This window comes from Podarcis bocagei (genome assembly GCF_964188305.1).
Source record: "Podarcis bocagei genome assembly, chromosome: 9".
In the NCBI taxonomy this organism is placed as follows: domain Eukaryota; kingdom Metazoa; phylum Chordata; class Lepidosauria; order Squamata; family Lacertidae; genus Podarcis; species Podarcis bocagei.
The window spans coordinates 58,269,457-58,296,496 of record NC_138134.1 but is presented as its reverse complement, the minus strand read 5'-3'; the positions used below and the strand labels follow the sequence as shown (position 1 = coordinate 58,296,496).

The window sequence follows — 27,040 nt, the reverse complement described above, 5'->3', positions numbered from 1 at the left end:
AAACAAAACAAAAAAACCCAGTAGCAATGACTTTATTCACTCATTTTAGCCACCAGAAATGAAAAGTGACCACTGCAACAAAAATGTTCATTAATGTTATGTGGCAGCATGGTAGTCCTTTGATGGATAGCAAACATCCCACATAGAAAAGTCACTTCAACACAACCTCATGACAATTCCCACATCAAAACAGTACTTTATTTTGCAATTTTTGCCTCATTACTCCCACATAAAGATCTTTCAGCTGTCAAGTGTACACGGTGAAGAAATGCTTCTCAGTCAACAAGCTGGGTGCATCTGGACGTGTCTCTGATACACCAGTACATATATCAGCTGGGCCCCAAGTCCATATTTGAACTCTTGGCTCCCAGTACCTTGTGTAGCACACTAAAGTCTACACTACTAGATTAGCTTATTAGTTCTGCTTACTCCAGGGCTGATCAATGTGTCAACCTGAAAACAGACCAAGTATTATAACTGAACATGGCAAAAAGGTTCACTCTAACTTCACATCATTATTTGATGTCAAACAATGAGGCAAATCCCAAAAAGTATATACAAAAACCACCTTTGCTTTTACAAAAGATTTTGTTTCCCATATTGATTAATCCAGGCAGCTAACTCATTGGTTTATGTAACTTTATTGAAGAAAATAAAATCAATTACTAGGAGAGCTATTAGTTGATCATTCATCCATTGACAACTTGCATCATTTATTCAGTGCTATATTAAACTGTTGTGGAAGATAGATTAACTAATAGCTCCAAGCATCCTAACAAAATTTAAATGAGAGTTACAAAAATGTTCTGAGACCCTATTTTGGAATACAAGAGATGTTGGACTTCCAATTTCCATTCTCTGTAGAACAAGAACTGGTCATTCCTTTATTGACATGCATAAGATACATCACGTGTTCTGTTCTGCTGATGCTACAGGTTCTGTACCAATTCTCCAGCCATACCAGTTATGAGCACAAGTATGTCATGAAACCTCAGTCTCTAACACTGGAAGGATTTAAAACAAGATGGATGATGCTACAGCAATGTTATTTCCTGTGATGTGAGCAAACTGAACATCCATCTCCCTCCCTTTGGGCGATATCTTCAGTAGAACTGTTAGAGCAGTGAGGAATGATTTCAATCTCATAACCAAGTTAGAGTGAAGACATTGGCCACAACACACATGCTCCATTTAAAGAATTCTGAATCTTGGGCAATTGTTCTTGTATAACTACTTTACAGATTCTAAAAAGCAGTTATTGTCCAAAGCTGGAAGAGCTAAAGTCTTCTCAGATGAGCATGTGCATGAATGGATAGAGGTAAATAAAAAAAAAAAAAAGATGAGGTCTGATAGGGGAGCAGCCGGATAAGAAAATCAAAAAGGAACAGTAATTTAAAGTTTATTCCAGCTATAATGCAGGTTATTCTGATTTAAGGTAGCATCACATGGCATACTTCTGAGTCCATTCCCGAGATATTCTGTTGTACCTGTAAGAGGAAAACATGTTAAGCAAAATCAGCCAAACTACAATCAGCAATAAAATATTCCACACATTAACGTCTCCTTCAGCTTCCCAGGAACATGATAATTTATACTACTTTTCTCTAAAAAACAAAAATACAACAACTATGTTGTCCTTTGAAACCTAGAAAGTCAAGCTTTCGATCCAGCAGGCAGAAGACTCAAAATATACTGAAGTAGTTGCTAACTTAATATGAAGAAACTACTTGACATTACAGTGGTGCCTCGCAAGACGAAATTAATTCGTTCTGCGATTTTTTTCGTCTTGCGATTTTTTTCGTCTTGCGAAGCACGGTGTCGGGAAAGTTTTGGAAAAGCTTCAAAAATCACCAAAGTCTTTAAAAACCTCAAAAAAGGCTACCACACCGCGTTCTATGAGTTGCTCCTCGAAGTCAAGTCACAACTGTATTAACGGTGTTAAGAAAAAGGAAACAAACTTGCAAGACGTTTACGTCTTGCGAAGCAAGCCCATAGGGAAAATCGTCTTGCGAAGCAGCTCAAAAAACAAAAAACCCTTTCGTCTAGCGAGTTTTTTGTCTTGCGAGTCATTCGTCTTGCGAGGTACCACTGTACTGATAGAACACAGCAGCTCTGCCTAGTTTAATTTGTGTAGAAATTCTTGATCTTTTATCTCTAAACAAACCAGCCAACGTTCTCCAGAAATGAAAATAGGAAAAATTGGAATTCTAAACATACAAAATCCCTATCTATGCTTCCATTTTCCTTAACTGTCCCAAACAAACCACTCCAAATAGCACAAACAAGAAGTAAAACTAGCATTAACGCCAGACAGACTGCCTTAAAATATCCCCATCCAGACGCACTACTACTTTTGGTGTTGTTCTTGATCACTAGCCTAAATTTGTAAGAGACACTGGGCAAAGCACACATGCCATTTTTTAAAATCTCATGTGTAAAACATATTACTGCATGTTAGAAAATCACATCTTAATGTGCAAGTACAGGTGGATGTTCGGTTGTGTTATGACAAGTAATGCAAAATTCCAAACTCTGACAAACTGCACAATCAAGTCACGAAGTCCTTTAGCCAGCCTCCCTCGCAAAAAGCAGGGATGTTGAGAGAACTGTGCAGGAGCTCTACTGTGATTGAACCAGTTCTATATTTACATGCTCTGTTATTATGTTAGTGCCTACTTATACATGCCTAGTAACTTTTTCTACTTCATGAGCTCTGAATTTCACTTACTTAACAGTTTATATTAGATGACCAAAGCCATCTTCTTTGAAGTAGTGCCAAAAGTACCTACCAGACAAAGCAGCAGTTGCAGAACCAAGAAAAACAACAACTAGAAAACCTTGTTTTATATTTGGCTCTACTTGTTTAGCCATGCAGAAATAGGTCTCTCACACTGAATACCGATCGAGCTGTTAAGCTTTGTATTTCAGTTAACTGGTACAATCTTTTATTTGTTAGTTAAATCCAGTGCCTTAAGCATGCTGCACTCAAGTGCTGAATTCCCAACATCATTAATGCACCATGAAGTGCAGATAGTCTTACCCTACAGCATAGCGTATTTCTCTGTCCACTCTCTTGCTAACCTATTGTACCTAATTGGATAAGTATATTTAGTAAGAAAGACGAGCGAATAGATCCTTTAAGTCTACCTGGAAGCAGTTCTAGAACTAATGGGAAATTTGAGGCAACCACAGTTAAATCCAGAACAGAAGGCAATAGTTAAGAGCCATGGAAGTATCAGATAAGTTTGCACTCCCTCCACCCTCCCTCAAACTCAAAACCTTGTGTGCTGTTTTTAAACTGTTCCATAACAATCCAACAACAGAAATAAGTATTTTGGCCAGGATTAGGGTCTAACTTCAGTTTTAGCACTGTCCTGGAGCCTTCTGCATTTTTTTAAAAAAACAACAACAACAAAACAACAACAGAGCATTTAAACCCAAGTCAATTTGGGTCTTTTCAACTCCAATTTGAAAAGAGCAAAAGAAACTCAATAATTTTCTAACCACATCTCTTCACTTAGGCAATCTTTCCAAGGGAGCTATACTTACTTGTCTCTGTCTGTTTTATAGATACGTGCAATCTCTGGCACTAGGGGATCATCTGGATTTGGGTCACATAGCAGTGAACAAATGGATAACAGTACTGCAACAAAAGAGTAGCATTTATGGTGAAAATCCGAAAAGGACTATGAAATACTTCATCGAAAGACCAGCTAATTATCTCCCACTGCATGTGCATGTATCATCAGGCTCATATACTTTATTAAAAAGGTTGCCTAAAGGTGTGACCATGTTCATTACAATCAGGAATGCTGAGATGGGGTACTACTATACAAGGCCTAGACCCCGTTTTCTTTTCTTTCCTTAGAAATCTTCATCCCATGTAGAATGAATGTTAAACAAAACATTCAGGTAACATGTGAAGCAATCTCAAAGATAAAATTCGGATACCCCCTTTCAGTGTTTTACAGTCAAAGTGTCAAGCCAGACCCATGATTGTACATGCTCAAGAATATCCTAACATTGTTTTAAAATGACCCAGGAAGTCCCTTCTCCAGACATTTTGAAACCTTTTGGCGGAGTCTTCCCCAGTGTGGTTCACTCAATTTTTCTCTAGATACAGAAAATGGAGGTTCATTTGGGAATTTAAGCCCTCCATCTCACCCTGAAGAGGCAATACAAATTGCCATGTGACACTAAGCATCTGAAAAACTTAAGCAAATGTGTGCCCTCCTTTACAAGTGGGGCAGAGGGCCCAATAAAATCCTGCTGGCACCCTTGGTTGAAATGACAACTGAATGCTCATTTAAAAGCTTTATACACATGAATGCTGCAAATTGCAGAACACAAACTTCATCCTAATTTTAATAGCTTGAGCCATATTGTCTACATTCCTCTCTGCCTATGGACAACACTGTATAAACACATAGACATGGCATGTATTAATCCAAGTTCAGGTGTAATGCTTACTGCTCCTTAGCCAAAATCACAATTCTCTACAGAAGTGCTCCTATAACCAAATCACTCTGATGACTTTCTAGGAAGTCTCACTTATCAGTACAAGGAGACATATCAAAGAAGAAAGCAATCACATATGTGATGGTAACTGCCTGAATATTTTGACTGTAAATACATGAAAGTGTCATTCAACTCCAGCATCAACTACATCAAAATCTTACATTTTAATATGCTGCAAAGTTGGCATATTATTTAGGCTAGATTTTTTCTCTTGCCAGTTCTAAATCAGTATTTTAAATAGCACCTAAGTTTTACATATACTACAAATTTTAATAGTCATGGTGAGAACAATGAAGTCAAAATAACACTCAAATATCAACTAAAGATACACTGGGAGAGGTAGAAGCCATACATTCAGATATGCCTCTTTCCCACAATGGGAGTAAAAAAAATACAAGCTGTTTCATTAACCCAATGACAACATTTTTGTGAAATACTTCCCTTACCTTTAGAAATAGTTAAAGCAGGAGACCACTGTGACCTTAGAATGTCGAGACAAATGCTGCCATTACTGTTAATATTTGGATGATAAATTCTTGTTGTAAATGCAACCTAGAAGAAATGTATATCTGCAGTTAGCACACATGTCCTTTTGTTCTGGTTAAAAGATGCTGGTTGTCAGAATATTTAGAGTACACACTATTTATTTAAACACACCATTGAGGGAATTGCTCACATTTTAGGTACTCTTTCCCCACTCAAGTATTTTATTGTTTTCACTTATACAAGATCAATCAATTTTTTTAAAAACCTACATATGCACTAAATGTGATGTGACCTGTGGTACTTAACCTAAAAACACCAAAGCTCAAATTACATGGTGTTTATGTGTGCATTATTGTAAATATTCAGAGTTTATACATATGAGGGGGCACATTTACAGCAAGCTATTAGTGAAATAAATGCCATTTTTTACATTCACATCTAAAGTATTCTAATCAGCTATTTCCATATTTTATCTTGCCAACTTCTTAGGAAATACGGTGAATGTATGCCCACTATGATAAAAAGATTAGGACATTTCCCAATTTTTAATCTGGAGCATTTTTTGTGAATTAAAGTAAAGCAAAATGAGTTTCTGCTTGTATAATGGAACTTCACCTTCCTCTCCTCCCCACCTCAGCCCTCTGCACACTCTAGGAGGTCACCCAGAAAGCCAGGGCACACTTGTTAATTATATAAATTTTCTCCATAAACTCACAGGACAAGCTTTTTTGCCAGCAGTATCCCACTCACATCATTGCCTAGCACTGTCTGGGGGTAACAGTAATACTGTACTTGACAGATTCAAGAGAATTACAGAAACATTAGTAAGACGTCTGCTATGCAACACATGGAACTGCTGTTCTGAACAAAGAATTGAATTACCTTTGGAGACAAATTTAGTTGCATGGTTCATGATTTGGTTTTACAAAGATTATCACCAGTCAACATTATGGAACTAGACTGAAGGCACTTTCAATAATTCCTGACAAAACACTTTATATAATCACTTGAATCCAACTTAGATTCATACATATAACCAGTGCTTTTTTTCTTTAAAAAATGTTTAGAGGTACTCTCGCTTTCCTACTCATATTTAAATACTGCCCCCTCAATGAGGTCAAACTTAGATTCACAAAATGTTTAGGGGTATGCGTACCCCTGCATCCCTCCAGAAAAAAGCATGACAGACAGTTATAGAACTGAATCAGAAATTATTTGATTTCTGGAATCTTTTGAACACAATTCATCTATTAGCTGCAATTCAATCCAAACCTGAGCAAGATTAGCATGCAAACCAGTTATTTAATGGAATAAACTAGCTGCCAAGGCTTTTCTATTAGAGATCACACAAGCACTGTAAGCAAATATAGCCACAAAAATACTTGTTTCTTAGACAGTGGCCTATAATTCACAAGCCCAGAGAGGTTCAATATTTTAGAAGCAAAAGACTCTTCCACATTTATGCTTACCTTGGGTGGTTTGAAAGGGTAGTCTGTAGGAAAGTGAATTGTCAGGAAGAAAACACCACCTTGATATGGACTGTCATTCTGTCAGAAGGAAATTCAGAGCCAAGTTATAATTTTTAGCAGGACCCATAGAGAGTTCAGAATAGCAAAGCACAGTAACAGTAAGCTGTGCTCAAAGTTTAAATATTAGCTTAACTATAAGCAAAACCATCTGCAACAAGATGTTTACCAGATTTCTACCAGAGCTCAGTTTAACCAAGCACTGCATATGGCAATACAGTCTTATAAAAAGAGAAGATATGGAAATCCCCATGAATATTCTTCCATGTCTATTAACAAGTAACAAGAGAAACAGTTTTTTGCATTACAACACTCCTTTCAGTCACTAAATGAAACCTTTTTTATTCTTAAACTTTACGTTTAGGCAATTTAAATCTTGCTGACAGTCCTGTTTTATCTGCTTGCTTATTATGCAGCTTTGATCTTAAAATATTGTTATTGGTATTTTGAGTTGTATAAAGCACTGGTCTTTAACTGATCTGAGGTGGGTTGGAACAGATACACTACCACCACGCAAGTAAAAGTTTAAGAAAACAAATGCATGTTTATATTAGAAATGGGCTCTGGGTCTGAAAAGGTTGAAGATACAGTGTAAACTATTCAGAGACTGATCTGGTAGAAGTGGTATAGAAATATTTTGATAAAACAAATCTCTATTGTGTACAATTTGAAAAAGAGGTCTACAAATATTTTCTACATTCAGGACAAATACTGGTAGCCTCCTTAGCCTCCCAAGAGAAGCGGAAAAATATCTGTACCGAGATAAATTACCGTATTTTTCGTCCCATAGGGCACACCGGCCCATAGGGCGCACCTAGTTTTTTTGGCGGGAAATAAAGGGGGGGAATTATTTCCCCCCCAGGCGCGGGGCGGGGGCAGGGGAAGCCCGAGCTTCCCCTGACCCCACCCCCCAGAACAGGCTGCTCTGCACAAGCTGTGGGAGGGCTCCTGCGGCTTGCACAGAGCTACCTGAAGCCCGTGCGCGACTGCTCAGCGCACCCAGGCTTCGGGGTGCAGGCAGCTCTCCGCAAGCCGTGGGAGCCTGGCGGGAACTCCCGCGGGCTCCCAAGGCTTGCGGATAGCTTCCTGAAGCCTGCATTCGCCCCATAGGACACACACACATTTCCCCTTCATTCTTGGAGGGGAAAAGTGCGTCTTATACGGCGAAAAATACGGTAGTTGGCCCAATAAAGGGTACTATAACCTCCCTACTAATACACCTTCAAAACAGATATGAGAGTGGCCTCAGAGTTTTAAACACTTCTATTTTAAATCATCGTTCAGAATGTTGAAATACTTACAGGGCCCATAATTGTGGCTTGCCAATGAAACACTGAGAAGAGGGAGGGAAAAAAGAAAAATTCAGTATTTCTTTAGGGAAAAGAGCATATAGACAGACATAGAGCAAGTCACATTGGTTTATTAGGTTTAAACTTAGTTTGTCAGTTACTTACTGTCATCTCCAACAGGGCCTGCAGAACACTGAGCTGGTGGGTCACGAGCCAAGTCACTAAGTTCCTACAAAAAGAAATATTACCTTTAGAGCACATCCTATATAGAGGTCATTTCTGCCCCTCCCAAAAGGTCACAGAAAGAGGATCTTATATTCTGTCCATTTCAAATTTAATTCCATACCAAATTACTGTTACGGAGTGACACAAAACAGGTACCATGTTCTCTTAAAGCAGGGGTGTCAAACTCAAATTCATCGGGGGCCGCATCAGCAGTTTGGTCACCCTCAAAGGGCCGGTTGTATCTGTAGGACTATGTGTCCACTCTTTATTATCATAAATTATTGTCACTGCATTCAATTATTACTGTTTTTTGTAATAATGTAAGTAATAACTAGCTCTGAAAGCAGAAACACAGTCAAAATAATGGCAAGTAGATATTCAAATGTACAGGCTGGTTATTGCAGATACTGCGAATTCCCACAGGTTCCTCTCCTTCTCCCTGGGAGCAAAACTCCAGAAACAATAAGTGAACTAGGCAAGAATTTGCTTCCTCTTCTTGCCCCCCACCCCCACCCCCAAACCAGTCGCCTCAAGATCTCTCCTCCTCACTCTGCCTAACAGTAGGGCCAGCCCCAAATGCATCCTCGCCAGGCCCCTTTCCGCTCTTGTTTTTATTGCCAGGCTTCTGCACCTCGGGGCTTCCGAGGGAAGCAGCAGACACACAGCCTGCCCTTCTCCATGCCTGCTGCGGAACAGCTCGGCCTCTCGGACCAAAGCAGGAACACGGAAGCAGCCTAAGCCGCAAGCAGCATCTGCTGCAACCCCTGGCAGGCGCTCCGAAGCCAGTGCGCTGGCTGCTGCAGCTGCCCGCCGTTTCCTTGGAGGGAGATGGAGCGCGCGCCCAGCTGGGCTGGCGGCTGGGAGGGAGCGGGGGAGGGGCCGGGGCGGGTGTGGGGAGGGGGCAGGGCTGCCTGCTGCAGTCACTCTGCTGCCACATGCCCCAGTCCCAGGAGGGAGAGGGGAAAAGAAGGTGCTGCTCTGGCGGAGGGATACAGCGCGCCGTATAATAAGCGCGCCGCGCAGCCTCACACCTACAGCATTTTTGGCGACCTAACCGGAGCCCAGCTTCTTCTCACCCTGCCGCTCCCGTGCATTTGCTAGCTTCAGCGGCTGCGCCAGGGACTCAGTCAGGCCCGCGTCCCGGAGCTTGGCTGGCGAGCATGTGTGGCTAATCTTCGCGTTGGAGGAGGGGGGGTGGGTGGGCGGGCTGTGGCGCAGCTGGATCGCCGACCCTCTTTGGGCACAGCTGGCCCGGATTGGTGCTCTCTCTCGCCTGCCTTCCCCCACCCCATTCACGGCAGCCTGTGCTGCGGGGTCTGCTCGGATGTCCTAAGAGGGGTGTGGGGGTGGCGAGGGAGCCCTGACTTGCGCTTTTGCTCCCGACCCTTGATCCTTCTTGCCCAACCCAAATCTTCACCCTCCAACTCAGCCACCCACGTGCCCTCTTCCCAGCTCCGGGGCTCGTTGCAGTTCTCGCTTCCTCTCCACAGCAAAAGGAAGGGAGGGGAATAAAAACCCGGGGCTGCGGCCGGTTCCTGTCTTTTAGAGAAGCCGCTTGCCCGGAACTAGAATATAAGTAGATATTCAAATGTACAAGGGCCACATGACGAGGTCTGGCGGGCCGGATTCGGCCCGCGGGCCTTGTGTTTGACACCTGTGTCTTAAAGAATTAATGGAGGCAGGGTTCAGAGGTTGTGAACATTTACAGCTAACTTGTTTGGTACTCATGAGTCAAGGGAAGCAAGACAAAAAAGCTCATTCCTTACTAAGAATAGCTTGTTAGTGTACTTTCATGCAAACAAGCCATAAAGAATGGGATGCGGAAGCATCCCTTGACATGTAGCTGCACTCGATACATACACAGTGTAAAGCAAAGGTAGTATTAATACACTGCAAGTAGGCATTGCTACCAACCTTCATCAGTTAAGAATGTGATGAACAAAGTCAAGATTTTCAGCAATGTTGTTACAACCTCCTGACACCTAGCCAAGTTTCCCTTTTACCCATGCATTCATCCAATCTATACTAAACTTCAGAAAGAGTTGAGCCTTTATTTGGAAGCATTTTAAGCAATCTTAGTTCATGACTGTACTGCAAGAATACAGCGTGGTTCACTAACTGCAACATGAACTTTCAGAAGTTACTCCTAGCTTAGAAGGAGGAGGAGGAGTAGGAAGAAGAATTTGGATTTGATATCCCACTTAATCACTATCCTAAGGAGTCTCAAAGAGGCTAACAATCTCCTTTCCCTTCCTCCCCCACAACAAACACTCTGTGAGGTGAGTGGGGCTGATACACTTCAGAGAAGTGTGACTAGCCCAAGGTCACCCAGCAGCTGCATGTGGAAGAGCGGAGACACGAACCCGTTTCCCCAGATTACAAGACTACTGCTCTTAACCACTACACCACATTGGCTCTCCTAGCTTACGTTTTTCCAATGAACACTAGCAAGTTAGCATGGCACTTTCAAGTATTTACGTTCATTTTTATGTATATACCTACAATCCTTTAGTGTTCACTGTATTTGTGCACTATAATTGTTGCCACAGAAAGTAATATGTTATATTAATGGAGCAAGTCACTAACACTTTGTTGTAGAAACACACAATCAACTTCTATCATACACAGGCACTTCAACCTCTACAGTGGTGCTTCAGGTTACAGACTCCGCTAACCCAGAAATAGTACCTCGGGTTAAGAACTTTGCTTCAGGATGAGAACAGAAATTGTGCTCCGGTGGCGCGGCGGCAGCAGGAGGCCCCATTAGCTAAAGTGGTGCTTCAGGTTAAGAACACTTTCAGGTTAAGTACGGACCTCCGGAACGAATTAAGTACTTAACCCAAGGTACCACTGTATTTGAAATGAAGATAATAAGTCCCTGCCTTAATATTCTCCATTTTGCTATATTTTCAGAGGTTTGTACATTTTCAGAGTAAAGCAAGCATTTACTGTGTGGAAGCATCCCATGACATGCAATATAATTTAGCTTCCTTCTCATAAGGAAACATAGCATATCCACTCAAAGAAATGGCATACAGCAGAATTAAAGTCTGACCACAGATAACGACTTCACAACACAGTACAGTGGTACCTTGGTTTGCATATGTTTTGGATTACAAACATGTCAAACCCGGAAGTGCGTGTCCCAGTTTGCAACCTTTTTTTTTTAATTACAAACTTTTTGGGGGGATCACAGACAAATTTTTTTTTTTTTTTTGAGGCCCCATTGGCAAAAGCGTGCCTTGGATTGCAACCTGTTTTGGTTTACAAATGGACCTCTGGAATGGATTGTGGTTGTAAACCAAGGTACCACTGTAATTGCAGGTTGCAATTAAGTCCACTGGAAGGTGCAGGTTCCCAATCTGGGGCTGCTTCTGGATCCAGCTTTGTAACTGAAGGCACTTCCAGCCATTGAAACTACTATGGCAACTATGGCCATTCCTGGACTGGGAAAGCCTGGCCACAGCAGTTCATGCATTGGTTTCTTCAAGACTGGATTATCACAATGCACTCTTTGTGGCACTTCCCTTGCACTTGATACAGAAGCTGCAATTAGTGCATAATGCTGCAGCACAACTGCTAACAAGAGTTAGACGCTGCCAGAGACCTGCACTGGTTGCAGATTTGCTAGCAGGCCAAGTTCATGGTGTGACATTATTATATAAAGGCCTTAACACCTTGGGACCAGTTTATCTGCAAGATCACCTTAGCTCATTTATGCTCACTTAACAGCTTCGATCTGTAGAACTGGTAAAGTTATTGTTGCCACGTAATACTCATTCCACATTTGTGAGAAATCAAGTCTTTTAGTGTGGCAGAAGTGGAACTCCCTGCCTAATGACATCAGTCAAGAGCCTTCACAGTAGTCTTTTTGGCACCTGCTAAAAACATGTTTAGACAAGCCTACCCAGAGATGTAGAATGTTTACATGTGTTTTAATCTGCTTTTACCTTGCCACTGTTTTTGATTATTGTTTGAATGCTTTAAATAGCTGTTTTTCCCATTTTGTTCTTTCCCCCCCTATACCACTTTGAGGGTGCATTTTTTCTTACACTCAAGAGGTATATTAAAAGTGCATGAAATAAAGTAAGAACTAGCACACTTTGAGGGATGTGTGTTACAAATTAACCTACCTACACCTTTATGAGTCATCTCCAACACTGCACAAGCAGAAGGCAGTTCATGCAACCAACCTATCCCTTCACCTACTCCTCCCTACAGTCTCTATGCTCCCAAATAGTGCTCTCAAATAAAAGTTGATTTGTTCTGCCCATTTTGCACAACTTCCCTCTACTATGGCAGATCTACACAACAAGGCACAACATGTTCCTTAGTTCTCTGCCAACCTTATGGAGAGCTTGTTTTGGGATGGGAGGATATAGCGATAGGGAATATCCATTGTGTGGAGCTGTCTTTCGCTTACATAATGGCTCCCATCTGCATGCCATACTAAGCCAATCCATGACCTAGTGTGCAAGCAAATACATACATACATACAGGAAACCAGGATGCTTAATTGTGCCCTTCAGCAATGCCCTTAGGGCTGCTTGTAATAAAACAGAGGAACCTTTTTTAAAATTACATTTTCTGCCTGTTAACAAAATGACAGAGTGGTCACTAGGCAAGCCTCGCTGGAAAGTATAGCTTCAAAGGGGACATCCACAACCAAAAGGCCCTCACCCCAGTCACCACCTGCCTCACTTCACAAGGACCTTATGTCACAGAACTCAATTCACATCCAGTTGCATTTGGGAGCAAGCAAAGATAGACCTAAGTTAGTCACGTTCATAAACCTCATTGAGACTATGTGTGGATGCTTTACCTGAGATTCCTGCATTGAAAGGGTTGGACTAGATGACCCTTGGTTCCCTTCCAACTCGAAGATTCTATGATTCTAAGTACCCAAACTCCAGGCCATAAACTGCTTTTCAAAAAGGTAAGCCACAGCACTTTGAATTGAGACTGTAAATGAGTTACAAGCCAACATAGCTATTTTGGAATGCACATGGCATGTTCCCTAGGATGAGACCTAGTTAGAAGTCTAGCAGCTACATTTTGAGCCAACTGAAATCTCCAAAGCTTTCAAAAGAAATCTCATGTATAGTGCAAAGCAATAGGCTATCAGAGCATGAACTACCAAGGCAAGGCCAAATCTGTCCAGGATTTAGCTGGCGCACCAGCCCACACTGAAGATAGGTGCTACAAACCACAGAGGCAAGCCCCCAGTGACAAAGCTGGAACAGTTAACACCCCTGAATTGTAAATTTGGTCCTTCGGAGAAAATGCAACTGTGTCCAAGTTGTTTGTGCCTAGGCAGAAAAACCACCTATCAACAGCACCACCATCTTGTTAGGATTGAGCTCTGGGTGGATGGCCCTCATCCATCACCAGACAGTGGATTCAATACTTCCACCACCTCACATCAAAGTACACCTTCAGGAATTAAATTACGCCCTTCAGGAATTAGCTGTGCAATTAGGAGAGGAACTACAACAACATGCCGTCTCTGAAGCCAGGTAACAGGTATTGTTTTGGAAAGGCTGACGGCGATGGCATCAGAGGCCAACATGCAGTTCAGGAAAATTATCAGGGTTTCACTCCAACTCTCATTATCCCAACACAGTTATCCATCAGGGCAATTAAGTGTGTCAGAACCAGACTGAAAGGGATCCAGATCATTCTCATTCAGAAGAGTCACCGCCAGCTTGAGGACCTTGCTCAAGAAAAGGATATTTGCAATATGCTAATCACATGCATCTGATGAAATACAACTTTTGTAAAGTTTCCGAGAGAAACAATTTCCCAATTGTAGATGAGATTTACACTCACCTTATACGTATATAATGCAGCTAACAAAAAACACAGTACAACCCAACCCAAGAGCAAGCAAAACACTCTTATGACATTGAGCGACATGCCTTCACATTTCAAACTGCCTTTGCAAGCAGCTTTTCCAATTTTTAAGGACAGAAGAAGCACTGAAAGGCACACAAAATTGGATCTGAGTCATGGTATTGGTTTCCTGCAGATTGCCATTTACCGGACAGTTTGTTTTACCCCGGAAAAACTTAAAACACCTGCCCAATCCATAGACTGATACATATCCTTTAAAACTAGTTCTACCAATCTTACTCTCCAGAACTCTTTACCAATGAAAGTCAAAATGGTTTGCACTACTTTAATGTCCACTGGTTTCATACAGCAGAGTAAAATCCCAATTGGCATAACATCTCAATAATTAATAATAATAATATTTCTAAGACCACCCTTCAACCGTAGATCTCAGGGCGGTTCACAACATAAGATAAAAACACAACATACATTAGAAAAACAGGAACAAACAAAAAAAAAACCCCAAACAAATAATCCCCCTCCCCCCATTTAAAAGTGTATGTGATGTTAATGGTGCATAAAGATGTACAGTATAATGAATGCAGCAGCCAAACCTCCCTGGGGAGAGCATTCCACAAACAGATAGCCACTGCAGAAATGGCCCATTCTTGTGTTGTCATCCTCCTGACCTTTTGGGGGGAGGCACACAAAGGCCTCATATGGTGATCGCAGGGTCCAGGTAGGTTCATATAAAGAGAGGCAGTCCTTGAGGTATTGAGGTCCTGAGCCGTTTATGGGTTTATAGGTCAAATCCAGCACTTTGAAATGGGCTTGGAAACTAATCTGCATCCAGTGCAGTAGGGCAAGGATCGGTGAATAATGCTCAAACTGTCTTGCTCCAGTGAGCAATCTGGCTACTGAATTCTGCACCAAAATATGCTTTGAAGAAAGCTCTATTATCGCTTTATATTATTACCAATGTACTTGCTGATAGAGTTGAGGAAAGCTAATCTAACCAGGAAAGAAACATGCTCCTAATCTAGACTAGTTAACCCAGTGGTTCTCAACCTGTGGGTCCCCAATGTTGTTGGACTACAACTCCCATCATCCCTGAGCTATGGTCTTGCTAGCTAGGGGTGATGGGAGTTGTAGTTCAACAACATCTGGGGACCCACAGGTTGAGAAAGGCTGAGTTAACCCATTTCTGGATGCCCCAACAAAAAATTATTTAATGACAAATACCCCATTAAGTGAAAATTCAAAGCATAAAGGGAACACAATGTTGATAACAAAAACCAGCCTTTAATTTAGCACTTGCCTAACGTGTAACAGCAATACATTCAAGACACATGTGTGTATACCCTCCATGGCACAGCCTTAAACTCCATGTTTCGCCCCTAGATAAGCACCCACTTCCAAGGGCACATGTACACAAGAGCTAAAAAAGCAACCAGGTGGCGATGAAGTGCTGTAGGCAAGCAAATTAGAGAATAAGCGACCTGTTATTAGCAATTACTGTGCTGCATTAATAGCATGGCTTTTTAAGATGCCCCCCCCCATTCCTAGCTTTACTATTTCACATCACTGTTTGGCATTTTGAAGAGGCTCACTTTACTATTAGGTAGTAGAAGTGGTCAACACCAAAAACTGTCTGTAGAAAAAGAAACACACTACTTTGATTGGCAGGAGTTAAGAATCCCTGCTTCCAGTCTTGCTTGTGAACAACTGAGTCAATTCTGCCTTCAGTAACATGGAGAACATAAGGCAGGTGTCCTACTGCTACAACTTCTGCCCTAGACACAGGCTCCTCCATGAGAACACCACTAGCATCATAGTACTGAGATTTCTAATAATGTTTTGAACCAAAGACATTTGAACTATGTATGTCAACATGCTCCTTCCATTAAATCCTATTCAAGCCTCTGTGAATCACGTTCCCTTATGAAAATATCACGCCAGAAAGCATGTGCTTGCATTATGGAGGGCTAGAATACAGGTAGGCAAACAACCACCCTTCACTTAGGATTTGCCTTTCTGAAACCCTGCAGACGCTGTTTCTCAAAATTTGAGGTCTCCTTCCATACTTAACTCCATCTTCTGACCCACTCCTCCAAACCCAAATTGTTTGTTCCACAGGTGGGCAGATAGACAATAACTTGTGTCCATATAAACTACTGCTACCTGCAAGATCTTTGGACTGAGATACTAAGCCTAACACTAGCATTAAAAAAAAAACAACTGACCCCAGCCCACCATCTCTGCTCTAGAAACTATGTACAGGCAAAATAGAACAATTCATTGGCTTTCCTTTGAAGAGTGGAGCAATGAGGTTTCAGGCACTCCACAGAATCCAATGTGGTCCAGTGAAGGTCCTCTGCCAGGGGGCCTTAAATTCATCCAAGCCTTAGCTAGTACAGGAGACACTGACCACCTCCATAAATATCTTATTCTTTCCAGAAACTATGTGATGCATTCCTGGCTTAGAGACTGGTACACACAGTTTGAGAACCAGTGCTGCAGGTAATTCAGTCCTCCTACCTTGTTTTCTATAATACAAAAATGGTACAACCACCTTGTACGTACGCTTTACAGTTGTAAAGACTGGATCATAGGCTACAGAAGTTGCAACAGCAATAATGATAGCAGAACGTTGGCGATCAGCAGTTCTCTCTACCTTGAATAATTACAACCTAAGATAATATCAACTGTAATTACCTCTAGATGACACTATTCCACTAAGTGAACTCACAACTTTGGTGCATGGCTTGCATATGAACTGAGCTTCCGATTGCTTATGTTTAGTTCATTTCCCATGATGATTTTGCTCAAGTGACAGAGGAAGAAAGGGGAAATGGTTCTCTTGCTATGCCTAGATTGAAAGAAACAAGTGGTAACTAAATCTACTGCTGCTTGCATTACAAAACAACTTAGGAGCAGGAAAAACTAGACTTGGATGAGTCTGCATTAACTAAACCTCCAAGTAGCAATTAGCAACAGGGAAGTCCAGAACATATATAAAACTATCTTATATGAAATCCAGCCATCTAGGCCTGGTAGTGGAATTCCTAGTCCTGCTATCAGTGATCCTTTTAATGGAAATACTGAACCTAGTACCTGTGTGCACTCTGCCTCAGCGTTTTTTTGAGTAGTGAACAGCAAAACTAGAGCACTGTATTTCACCCACACATACCAAATACCAGGGTCACTTCCAAAGCACATACGTAGGTTTTTAAGAAAATGTGAAAAACATGGAACTTCTTGCAAAGACATGGTACTGAGCTGCTATATAATACACTGGCCAGAGTTTCTAAATTTGCTTTGTAAGATTGCGCCCGAGGAGAGAAAAGGTGGTTTTGTTTGTTGAAAGAAAGTTGCACTATTTAGGACTGCTGGCTCTCAATTTGGTTTTATGGATATTGGTTAACACAAATTTGGTTTAGAAGTTATGTATATTCTGCCATCAATCTAAACAACTGTAAGTACTCTTTTAGATACTCCAGGTGACTTGTTTGGAAACACACTAGGAGGTATTGGTCACGTATTATTGATCATCAAAATCTATTTTATCGCTACAGCTTTGTTCCAAGCCAGACTAGTGTGTTTTTAGAACTTTTACTATTAGGTTAGGTAACTGGTGAATTGGTGAATACTGACAACAGTATAAATAACTCCATTAGTTACCATTTACTAGTTTCACTGGAGGCCACATGACTGCTCTTTCAAAAGATTTACTCATTCAATTATCCTTAAGAGCCACTAGGATTGTTGCCTCTTTAGATGACTCCAGATTAGTTTATTCCACCCTGTAATTCTGTAGTTCTCAAATTGTAGGACAGGTCTTCATGGTGGGGCACACCACACCTGGAGGGATAGAATCTTGAAGCTGGCTATGACCTAGGGGGCAGGAATGTCCTGCTGTAGAGGAGTCACACTGTATTGGTGGAGGAGAGCCACTACTTGTTTCCAGCATATGATCAGAGCGATTCTGTCCTCTTTTGTAAAGGGTATGTTGGGGCACCGGTCCAACATCTTTCCTTGCAGCAGGTGGTGTACTGTGTGTGATCTGTACAAAAGGATCTCTACACGCTTATAGACTAGAGGAGGGGATATCAAGTTGAACGTTTTGGAAATGTTTCTGGTCTCAAACTGAGAACTTTCACAATAGGATTTTACCCACTTAAAGGAAATAAGGAATTAGTTTCTTCTAGGCAGCTTAGTTGAAAGGAACTTATAGGAAACAATACCAAATGTAAAGTAGGAAATTTTGCCAATTAATGGAGAAAAATTCACTCATTTATAAAAGAAGATTTAATGGAGTGTGTTGATGTCATACTACAGAATGTTCTTTTGAAGCCTTGCAAATGTTACTTGAGAAAGCAAAGCATTTAAGGCTTAGGCATGTATGTCTACATGATTATCTGAAATTAGAACCCACAGTCAAAAGCAGCTTGAAGTGTTCCAACCACATTTCCTTGTTCAGCAATCTAGATCAGGAACACGCTTTATTCTACATATGCTGCTTTGAGTAAAGAGCTTTTACTCAATGTTACAGATTTGTTACTTATGCATACAAGGCCCTCCAACCCGAACACTGCGCAAAATTAACCTTGTATGAGTTTAACTATAGTTTGAAGCTGGTATAGTAGATAACACCAACATTTTAGGTTCTGTATCATTTCATAGCAAATGGAAAATGTAACTATTAGCACTAAACATGTTCAATGATCTCCTGGCAAGATTCACACATTTCTGTGCTATATTCAAAATTCCTTTAGGGACTATGATTGGGAGGAATTGGGGGCTAATTTATGTCATTCTCTGCTTTAGGGAACAAGGACTCAGAGGTACAGCATGACCCTGATGAGCTCCAGCTCTTCCGGCCCCACCCCCTGAGCAACCCTAGTGCTAAACATGACCAAACCATTCATAAAAGGCGCAGATTCCTGGCAGCTAACTCAAATTCGTGGCACCCAAGGTCAAACTAAAGTTGTCAGCCCCTTATCAGGTTTAAATTCCAGTGAAAAAAGAAATACAAACCTATTTTTTTAACAGTACTGGGGAAGAAGCAGAAGCAGAAAACTTGGGAAGCTTTTAGAAACGAGTAGGCAAGCAGATCGCAAAATCCTAAAGCAGCCTTCCCTGATATAGTGCCCTCCTGAAGTTTCAGGCTGTAACTGCCACCATCCCTCACCATTTGTGATGTTGGCTAGAGCTGATGGATATCACCTAGACTAGAGGGCATTTTGTTAGGAAAGGCTACTCTAGAGAGCCCCAGTCAAACTGCAAGTCTTTACCAAGCTAGATGGCTCAATGGTCTGACTTAAACCCAAGGAAGCTTTCCTACGTTCATATGGTTGTGGTGGTCCATATCCCTACTGCGCCACCCCGAGAACATTTTGCAACGCTTAGTTCTAAACTATGGATCTATGAAGTATATTGAGAGAATTAAAAGGGCTATAAAGCACACCTATCAGTATTGTGCACAGGTTTAAACTATAATGTTTCACACAGCCAAGACCAGGTCCTTTATTAGACTCTTGAGGGGCCCAGAGACAGAACATTTTTTGTGTGGTCCCCTCCATAAGAATGCTTGCTGAAAGAACGGAATAAATATGTAATCCTTTCCAAAACCATCCATATTTGATACCAGAGGTGCCTGATCTTATTTGATTTTAATCCGATTTTAAACTGTATTTCAGTCAATTGCTGAATTTTAGGTATTAATGTGTTTATATTTTGATGTTAGCCTCCCTGAGCCCAGTTATGGCTGGGGAGGGTGGGATATAAATAAAATTAATTATATATTATTATTATGTTAAGATTCTCTCTCCCTCTGTGTGTGTGTGATTCACTTTCTATGCATGGCATTCCTTCAGTCTATGGAATGACCTGAGGAGATACAGAACCTATGAGTGTGCTTTCTGAGACAAGAGGAACTGGTAAATACCGTATTTTTCACTCTATAAGATGCACCTAGTTTTTAGAGGAAAACAAGAAAAAAAATATTCTGAATGAAACGATGTATGATTTTTGTGGTTCATGCTGTGGCCACAGACATGTGATTTGATGGTGAGTTTGGGGGTAGCCCAATGCAAAAATCCTGAGAATCCTTGTGGGTCTGTGCTTTGTACCTAGTGTTTGCGCCACTGCGGCCCCAGGCAACAGTGGCTGCATGATTTTTTTGGTGCAGGCTGTAGCCATGGACATGCTATGTGATCTGATGGTGAATTTGAGATGACCCAATGCAAAAATCCTGAGGATCCATGGGCTTTTACCTCCCTCCTCCCAGTCCGCCTCCTTTATTGGTAGCATCCCTTATCTCCCTCCCTGATCAGCTGCTTCCTTTCAACACTCCCTTCCCTCGTTTACCTTAGTGTCTTTTCCTTAGCTGGAGCAGTTTTTTGCTCCTCCTTTTCTTCTAATTTCTCTCCTCATTGCTTTAGTCTCCCTGTCTCCTCTCCTTGCAAGTTTGCTGTCTTTACCTCCCCGCTCCCAGGCAGCCTCCTTTATTGCTAGCGTCCCTTATCTCGTTCCCGATCACTTGCTGATCAGCGGCTTTGTTTCAACACCCACTTCCCTCTTTCAAAAAAAAAAAAAAAAGGAAAAAAGAGCATGCTCTGCTTTTTGCCCCTGGGCAATTTGGCTCCAGGGACCACACATTCGCTCCATAAGACGTACAGACATTTCTCCTTGCTTTTTAGGGGAGTGCGTCTTATGGAGCGAAAAATACTGTATGTTTCTTCACTGCTTCTTCTTCTTGAAGTCTTGGCTTTCTTTTGGCAGCCACACTTTCAGAGTGCTGTAAATACACTGTGGACTCACTTTGGTACCTGCCAATGATAGTATCTAAAGTGTAATGTCTACAAAACAAGGCAGGGTCAATGTAAAAATAACTGAAGCACTATAAGGCCTATTCAGGAAGATAATCAAACTCCCTTTGCCATTACTCTTCTATATCCTAATCTGGATGCCGACAAAGAAGTAGGGCAGCTCAGTTGCTTGTCTGAAAAAGCAGCTGTTGCTGGCCAAGACGAACCAAGCAGAATCGGTATCAGAAGGAATTGACGCCAGAGTTGATTTGGAATAATCTTTCTCCAATCAGGCCTAAGCATTTGACTTCTCCCAGCAAAGACAGAAAAAAATGAACAGGGGAACAACTGCTATCATCATTAATAGTAGACTCGTTCACATGTTGCATTAAACAAGAGTTAAATTCATTCCTCCTGCTGCACCACCAACCGGAAATAAGCCAAAGTGCAGCTTGTAATGCCATCTGAACCTAGGCTCGTGACAATTTCTCTCTAAATAATGAGCAGTATATAGTACATTTGGAGAAACAAACCACAAACACAGAATATAGTTTGTTTCCCAGTGGTGCAGCAGGATTAAACCAACAATTTTGTGTGTTCAGATTAAATTATACTTTGTCTTTAACTATGGTTTAGTGTGTTATGCAAACTCACCCAAATATGTGAGATAACCCATTCCACTTCTAAAACAATAATTACAGAATCTCCTACTAAATGGGTTTCTAATGAGTGATCAATTTAGTTAACTCATGCCAAAAGGTCATTATAGCCCTACAGTAGAGTTTGTTTGGGGCTTTTCTCATATATATATATATATATATGTGTGTGTGTGTGTGTGTGTGCGCGCGCGCGCGCATATATATATATATGGAGCTCAATTGCTCCATAAAAATTGGCAGCAATTATTATCAATGTTTATGTGCTCCCACCTCAAGGGCATGTTATCCCCCCACCCCGCCACAGGATATGACTAAGGCAGCAATAAGCTGCAGTAAGAACTTGCTAAGGTTTGCGGGCATCCAGACATTGAAGCAAAACTAAGCAGACATGAAATTAAAGAATTAAAAAGAGATACCTGTTAAAGGTATAAAGGGTAAAGGTACCCCTGACCATTAGGTCCAGTCGTAACCGACTCTGGGGTTGCGACGCTCATCTCGCTTTACTGGCCGAGGCAGCTGGCATACAGCTTCCAGCGAACCACAGCGGCACACGGAAACTCCATTTACCTTCCTGCTGCGGCGGTACCTATTTATCTACTTGCACTTTGACGTGCTTTCGAACTGCTAGGTTGGCAGGAGCAGGGACCAAGCAACGGGAACTCACCCCGTCATGGGGGTTCGAACCGCCAACCTTCTGATCGGCAAGTCCTGTGGTTTAACCCACAGCGCCACCCGCATCCCTTTTGTTAAAGGTATAAACGCATACAAATTAACTTGTGCCATCTCACACTGCAGGTGAAGGACTGCATGTCTGTTTAGGCAGTATTCACAGAGGCGCCACCAAACAAGAAAATACTCCGAGAAATGTAGGCTAAAAGACTTTTCCCAATACATCAAATCACTCTGCTGATGGTAAGGCATGCATTCAAACATGCAATAACCAATTGAAGACTGATTTGATCAACTGCCAGGCATTTTGTACCATTTGTGTTGGCAACCCCTAAGTCTAACATCACTGGAAATTAGTATCATGCAAGATAGAAGAACTAAGGCATTTAAACAATTGCCAAAATGGCCCAGAGTATGTTTTTGTGACATTTTTGGGTGGCTGTACCTGAAGACAAAGGAAAACAAAGTAAACCTAGAATCATGAAATGTTGACAGAAAAGCAGATGGTAGAGAAGACAAAGAATGAAGATAACTGAATGCAGCGCAACAATTGCCAGTTAAGCACACACTGATCTTAACACTTATTTATTAGAGAGTAAAAATTCAGATGGTCTCAAATGACTAATACTGGCCTTAAAGGAACAACATTCTACCAAATAATTGCCACCTTTTGCTTTTCAAATCCATTGTAAAAAAAAGATGAGTATGATAAATATATGAATGCTACTAAGCTTCAAATTTAGTTTTCTCCCTCCATGATTTAACCACTTTACAGGAAGAATAGTCAGAACAAGTTCTAGACTTCATCCCACCATTTATAACACACACTTAAATGTGGATTAACCCCCTCCCCCGTAACCTGCATATGCTATTCAGAAATGACATTTATCTGAACAAAATATTAATAATGTCAGTCCATACCATCTTGTTCACCCAAGCTGAATATCCATGGCTACTAAAGTTCCAGACCTTGGGATATTTTAAAAACAGATATCCCACAGGAACAAAAACAAAAATCTCACTGGGATATACATTTTAAGTGTCTCCAACTACAAAAACAAGAAAAAGCATTTCTGCATCAGTCATTAAGGGGATGAAAATGTGAATGAACTACACATGTAAAAGTCCTGCAACTGATAAACTACAGAATTAAAATTCAAGATAATAATGGAAGCAAATAAAAGGTGATAATGGGAAAAATAAATAGTAAGAAATGTTTAATTATCAACAACAGACAGAATTGGCTAAACATTGCATGGTGTAGCCACTAGACCACTGGTGTATAACTGGGGAAACCAGGTTATTGTTAATCAATTAAATCCATAGAGGTACAAATCTCCACTCATACATAAAAGTTCACTGAATGACCTTGGGCAGTCACTCCCTCTCAATAATAATAATTTAATTTTTATTATTTATATGCCGCCCATCTGACTGGATTGTCCCAGCCACTCTGGGCGGCTTCCAACAAAATATTAAAAGACAAAAAACCCTCAAACATTAAAAACCTACCTGTACAGGGCTGCCTTCAGATGTCTCCTAAAAGTCAGATCTGTTTATTTATTTGACTAATTTTGGTAACCTGAACTACAAAAAGGGGCTGCCGGGAGGATGGGGAACAGAAGAGAAGGAACCACCTACACTACCTTGAGCTCCTCTGAAGGAGGGTTACACAAAATGGAATTGTCAAGGAACTTTTAGCAATGTTAAAGGTAAGCGGGAATAGGAGGCACGGTGGTCAGCTGGTAATTTAAGAACCAATTAACAATAGACGTTTATTACGAATGGGCGGAAGCTATGGCCCACCATGTTAGAATCCAAATACCATCAACCCCAACCAGTATAGCCAATGGTGAGGGATTATGCAAGTTGAAATCCATCTAATGTTAGAAGGCCACTGGATCCTCCCTGCATCCTGGGCACCACCACCACTAGGCTTACGATATTGGCTAGTTCTGTTTTATTCAAATTACACAAAAGGCCTCAATGATTTTCATTCCACAGGGCTGATTACTTTTAAACAATATTTTCATCCACGACACAACTAATTCTTAAAGAATTTTTTGAGGGGTATAACAACACAAGGGAAAAAATCTAGTGCTTAAAAAGCCCCCCCTAATAGTGCCAAACTCAAGTCCTTAAACTGGGTTAAGAACATAAGCAAATTCCCAAATGTACTTCATGAACGTTGCTTTTAAAAAATCGAATCTCTTTCCACACTGAAGCTTCAATATTTATAGTTGCATTAATTGAAACAGAAACAGAATGAGTTATTTTAAGGATTCTCTTAAAGATGTAGATTTACATTTAGTAAATTTTATAAAGCCTTAGCCTACCAATGTGTAGACTGCCTCTGGAATTGCATCAATTTAATAAACATATAAAGCTAGCAATGAATGAGTAAACAAGCATCTTAGCAAAAGATACTGTAGTTCAAGATGAAGATATGCCAATTAAATGGAAGTCTACATGAATTCATAGCTCTTTAGGCAAATATGAAAGCTGTCCTACAATACTTTTATTGCCTATTATGATTGCACCAGAATAGTTAAGGAAAACAGCAGAAAATGTGTACTTCAAATTGTAGGACTAGTAAGGGGCCTTTAGGTAGATTAAAATTGAAAATGTTATGCAAAATTACTACTTGAAGCTAGAACAGACCTATAAGTTCACAGTGGTCACTGCCTAGTTTAAGGTCTCCTTTAAGATCATTAACATTTTGATTTTTTGCTTGGCCTACAATACTTATCTTGAGCTTGTGTTTTGTCTAGGTAATTTTGTGTAGTTGCATGACATGATAAACATGTTATGTCAACTAATCAAAATGCATATTTATTCAATCACACCCTAGGAGGACTAGGTGAAAAAGGGACATCAATTTTCATGAGTGATTCATAAGGAGTTCTAGAACAGTACATGTGCATTGATTTCAGCCAACATTGGGCAAGGTTAAATTATCAGTGTTATTTCTATTGAAGTGCTCAGTGTCCCAACTCTAGAGTATAGACTTTGGCTCCTGAGAGCATTCTTATCCAGAGAACCTGAATTTCAAAAGCTAACCTGCCACTCAGTGTGATACTTTAACATGCCTTCAGAAAAACAGTTAAGAGAATACCATAAATTCAATATCCATTTTGCCATGGACTTTCTAGCGAGTCCACTTCCTGTCTAATTCTTTGAATTCTAAGGCATTTACACACACATTACTAATAAGCACTTGAGAGTCGGGCTGCTAAACGTTTTGCCTCTATATGTTGTTGACAAAACTAATTAAAGCTGGGCGACTCCCTTAAGAGTTGTTATTCTCTACTGCAGGGGAAACAAGTTCGAGAGCAAGCTTACCAGAAGCTGTTATTAAGATTTTATTTAATACTAATTCTGTCCAAACACACCAGTGAGCGCAGAGGGCAAGATGTGGGGCTGTGCTTTTGTGTAGCAGCGACGACGTCAGCAAATACACTGCTGGCAAAAAGGAGCCTCACACTGTTAATATAAATGGTTCAGCTTCTTAATTCATAACCAACGGGGGGGGGGGAGGATCGAAAACCTCTCCCAACGCGATCCCAAGACCCAAGGAGTTTGTAGGGCTTCCTTCACAGCGGACCCCCCGTCGGTTTGCAAAGAGAGAGAAAAGAAACCCAAAAACGTCATCAGTGAAACCAGGCGGGTGACGACGTTACCTAAGCCGCACCCTCTGCTGCTGCTGCTGCCACCACCAGCGAACCTTCTTCCCCTCGGAATACGGGCTGACTTCCTCCACCACGACACTCGTTTCAAATTAGCTCGTTACTCCACCCTCCTTCTAGATTGTGCAAGAACGAAATTCTCGATGCATCACACAGCCGCCGCCACATACTTCCGCCCCTTGTCAAGAGCGCAGGCAAAAGCCGTGTATTCCGCATTTAACACCCAACCCCCTTCCCCCCATAGAAGAGAGAAAAGGGAAAATTCAAAGAAAAAAGGGAGGGGGCGGGCAGACGGGGACTCCGAAGAGGACACGCTCGGTCGGCAGCTGCAGCAGCCGAGAATGTGGATGTGCGTGTGTCAGTCATGTTATTGCCGAAAGCTGGCGAGAGAGAGAGAGAAAGAGATCCCAGGGAAGCGCCTGAACTAGGCAAACCCGCCGCCGCCGCCATCTTACAATGCGGGAAAGAAGTTCCCGGCCAGAACAGAGGAGCTGGCTGACGGGGAGGCGGATTTCATACAGATGTAGACACACACACACACACACACACACACACACACACACACACAAATACACACACATACACGGTGGTGGTGCTGAGGGGGAATCGTTTCTGTCACCTTTTCTTTTCTCCGCCCGAAGCCGGATGGGCAAATTGAGCTTTGTCATGACAATGCCTCCCCGGTCCGGAGCTTCCAGGCAGCGAGGGGCCGAAGCTGACACGGAGAGAGCGGGGTCGAGCCCCTCGCGGACCCCCGAAGGCCTCGGGGAAGAGCCAGGGCCCGGCGGGGAAGGGGAGCGACGGGGACGGGAGACCCGTTTCCCACCACCCGCAGCCTGTCCCACCCGTCCCCGCCGCTGAGGGCTTTCTGGAGGCCGGCCGAGGCAGACCCCGCCTGGGCGCCCCCCGCTCACCTTGTTGATGCGTTTCAGCGCCATCCTTTCTCCTGCGCTGTGGGGGCGAGTGTCGCTGTGGTGGTGGGTGGTGGTGGCCGCCGCGGCCGGGGGTTGCTCTAGCTGCTCCTCCTCCTCCTACGCCGCCGCCGCCTCGTCGTCGTCGTCGTCGCCGGGCCCTGTCTGCGCCGCCGCCGCTGCCGCACTCCCTCCCTACGGGTGGGGGATGGAGCCTCTCGCTCACTCGCTGCCTGCGCTTCTCCTTCCTCCGGAAACAGCCGGGGGCGCCCGCCCGCACCGAACACCAGCCGCGACGTCACCGGCCGAGCCGCCTCCTCTCGCTGCGGCGGATTCCCCGTCAGGCAAGAAGGAAACCGAAGGTGCTGCGAGCGACCTGGCCGAGAGGAGAGTGGGAAGGAGAGCGACAGTGGAGCTCAGGCGCCACCGC

At 42.1% G+C, this 27,040-nt stretch overlaps 1 protein-coding gene across 3 annotated transcripts; it reads right to left on the bottom strand.

The window, feature by feature from the left end:
- On the bottom strand, nt 1-27,040 carry UBE2D3 (ubiquitin conjugating enzyme E2 D3). Of its 3 annotated transcripts, none has more exons than XM_081209396.1 (8): nt 26,614-27,040; nt 7,985-8,048; nt 7,832-7,863; nt 6,474-6,551; nt 4,965-5,070; nt 3,550-3,643; nt 3,019-3,090; nt 1-1,487 (listed from the first exon to the last, which is right to left on the bottom strand). In XM_081209396.1, the coding sequence occupies exons 1-7, from the start codon at nt 26,635-26,637 to the stop codon at nt 3,042-3,044; spliced, it is 447 nt and encodes a 148-aa protein (XP_081065522.1). In that variant the 5' UTR covers nt 26,638-27,040; the 3' UTR covers nt 1-1,487; nt 3,019-3,041. The 3 variants fall into 3 exon arrangements, with proteins under 3 accessions (XP_081065522.1, XP_081065521.1, XP_081065523.1); XM_081209395.1 differs by having other exon boundaries at nt 3,041-3,090; nt 26,614-27,036; XM_081209397.1 differs by lacking the exon at nt 3,019-3,090 and having other exon boundaries at nt 26,614-27,026.

Bases quoted from the DNA above. Each gene is read 5' to 3' on its own strand.
- UBE2D3 (XM_081209396.1), bottom strand. From the start codon at position 26,637: ATGGCGCTGAAACGCATCAACAAG. The intron at 8,049-26,613 runs GTGAGCGGGGGG...TTCTTTTTGTAG, and splicing joins CGCTGAAACGCATCAACAAG to GAACTTAGTGACTTGGCTCG. The intron at 3,091-3,549 runs GTAAGTATAGCT...TTATCCAATTAG, and splicing joins TATAAAACAGACAGAGACAA to GTACAATAGGTTAGCAAGAG.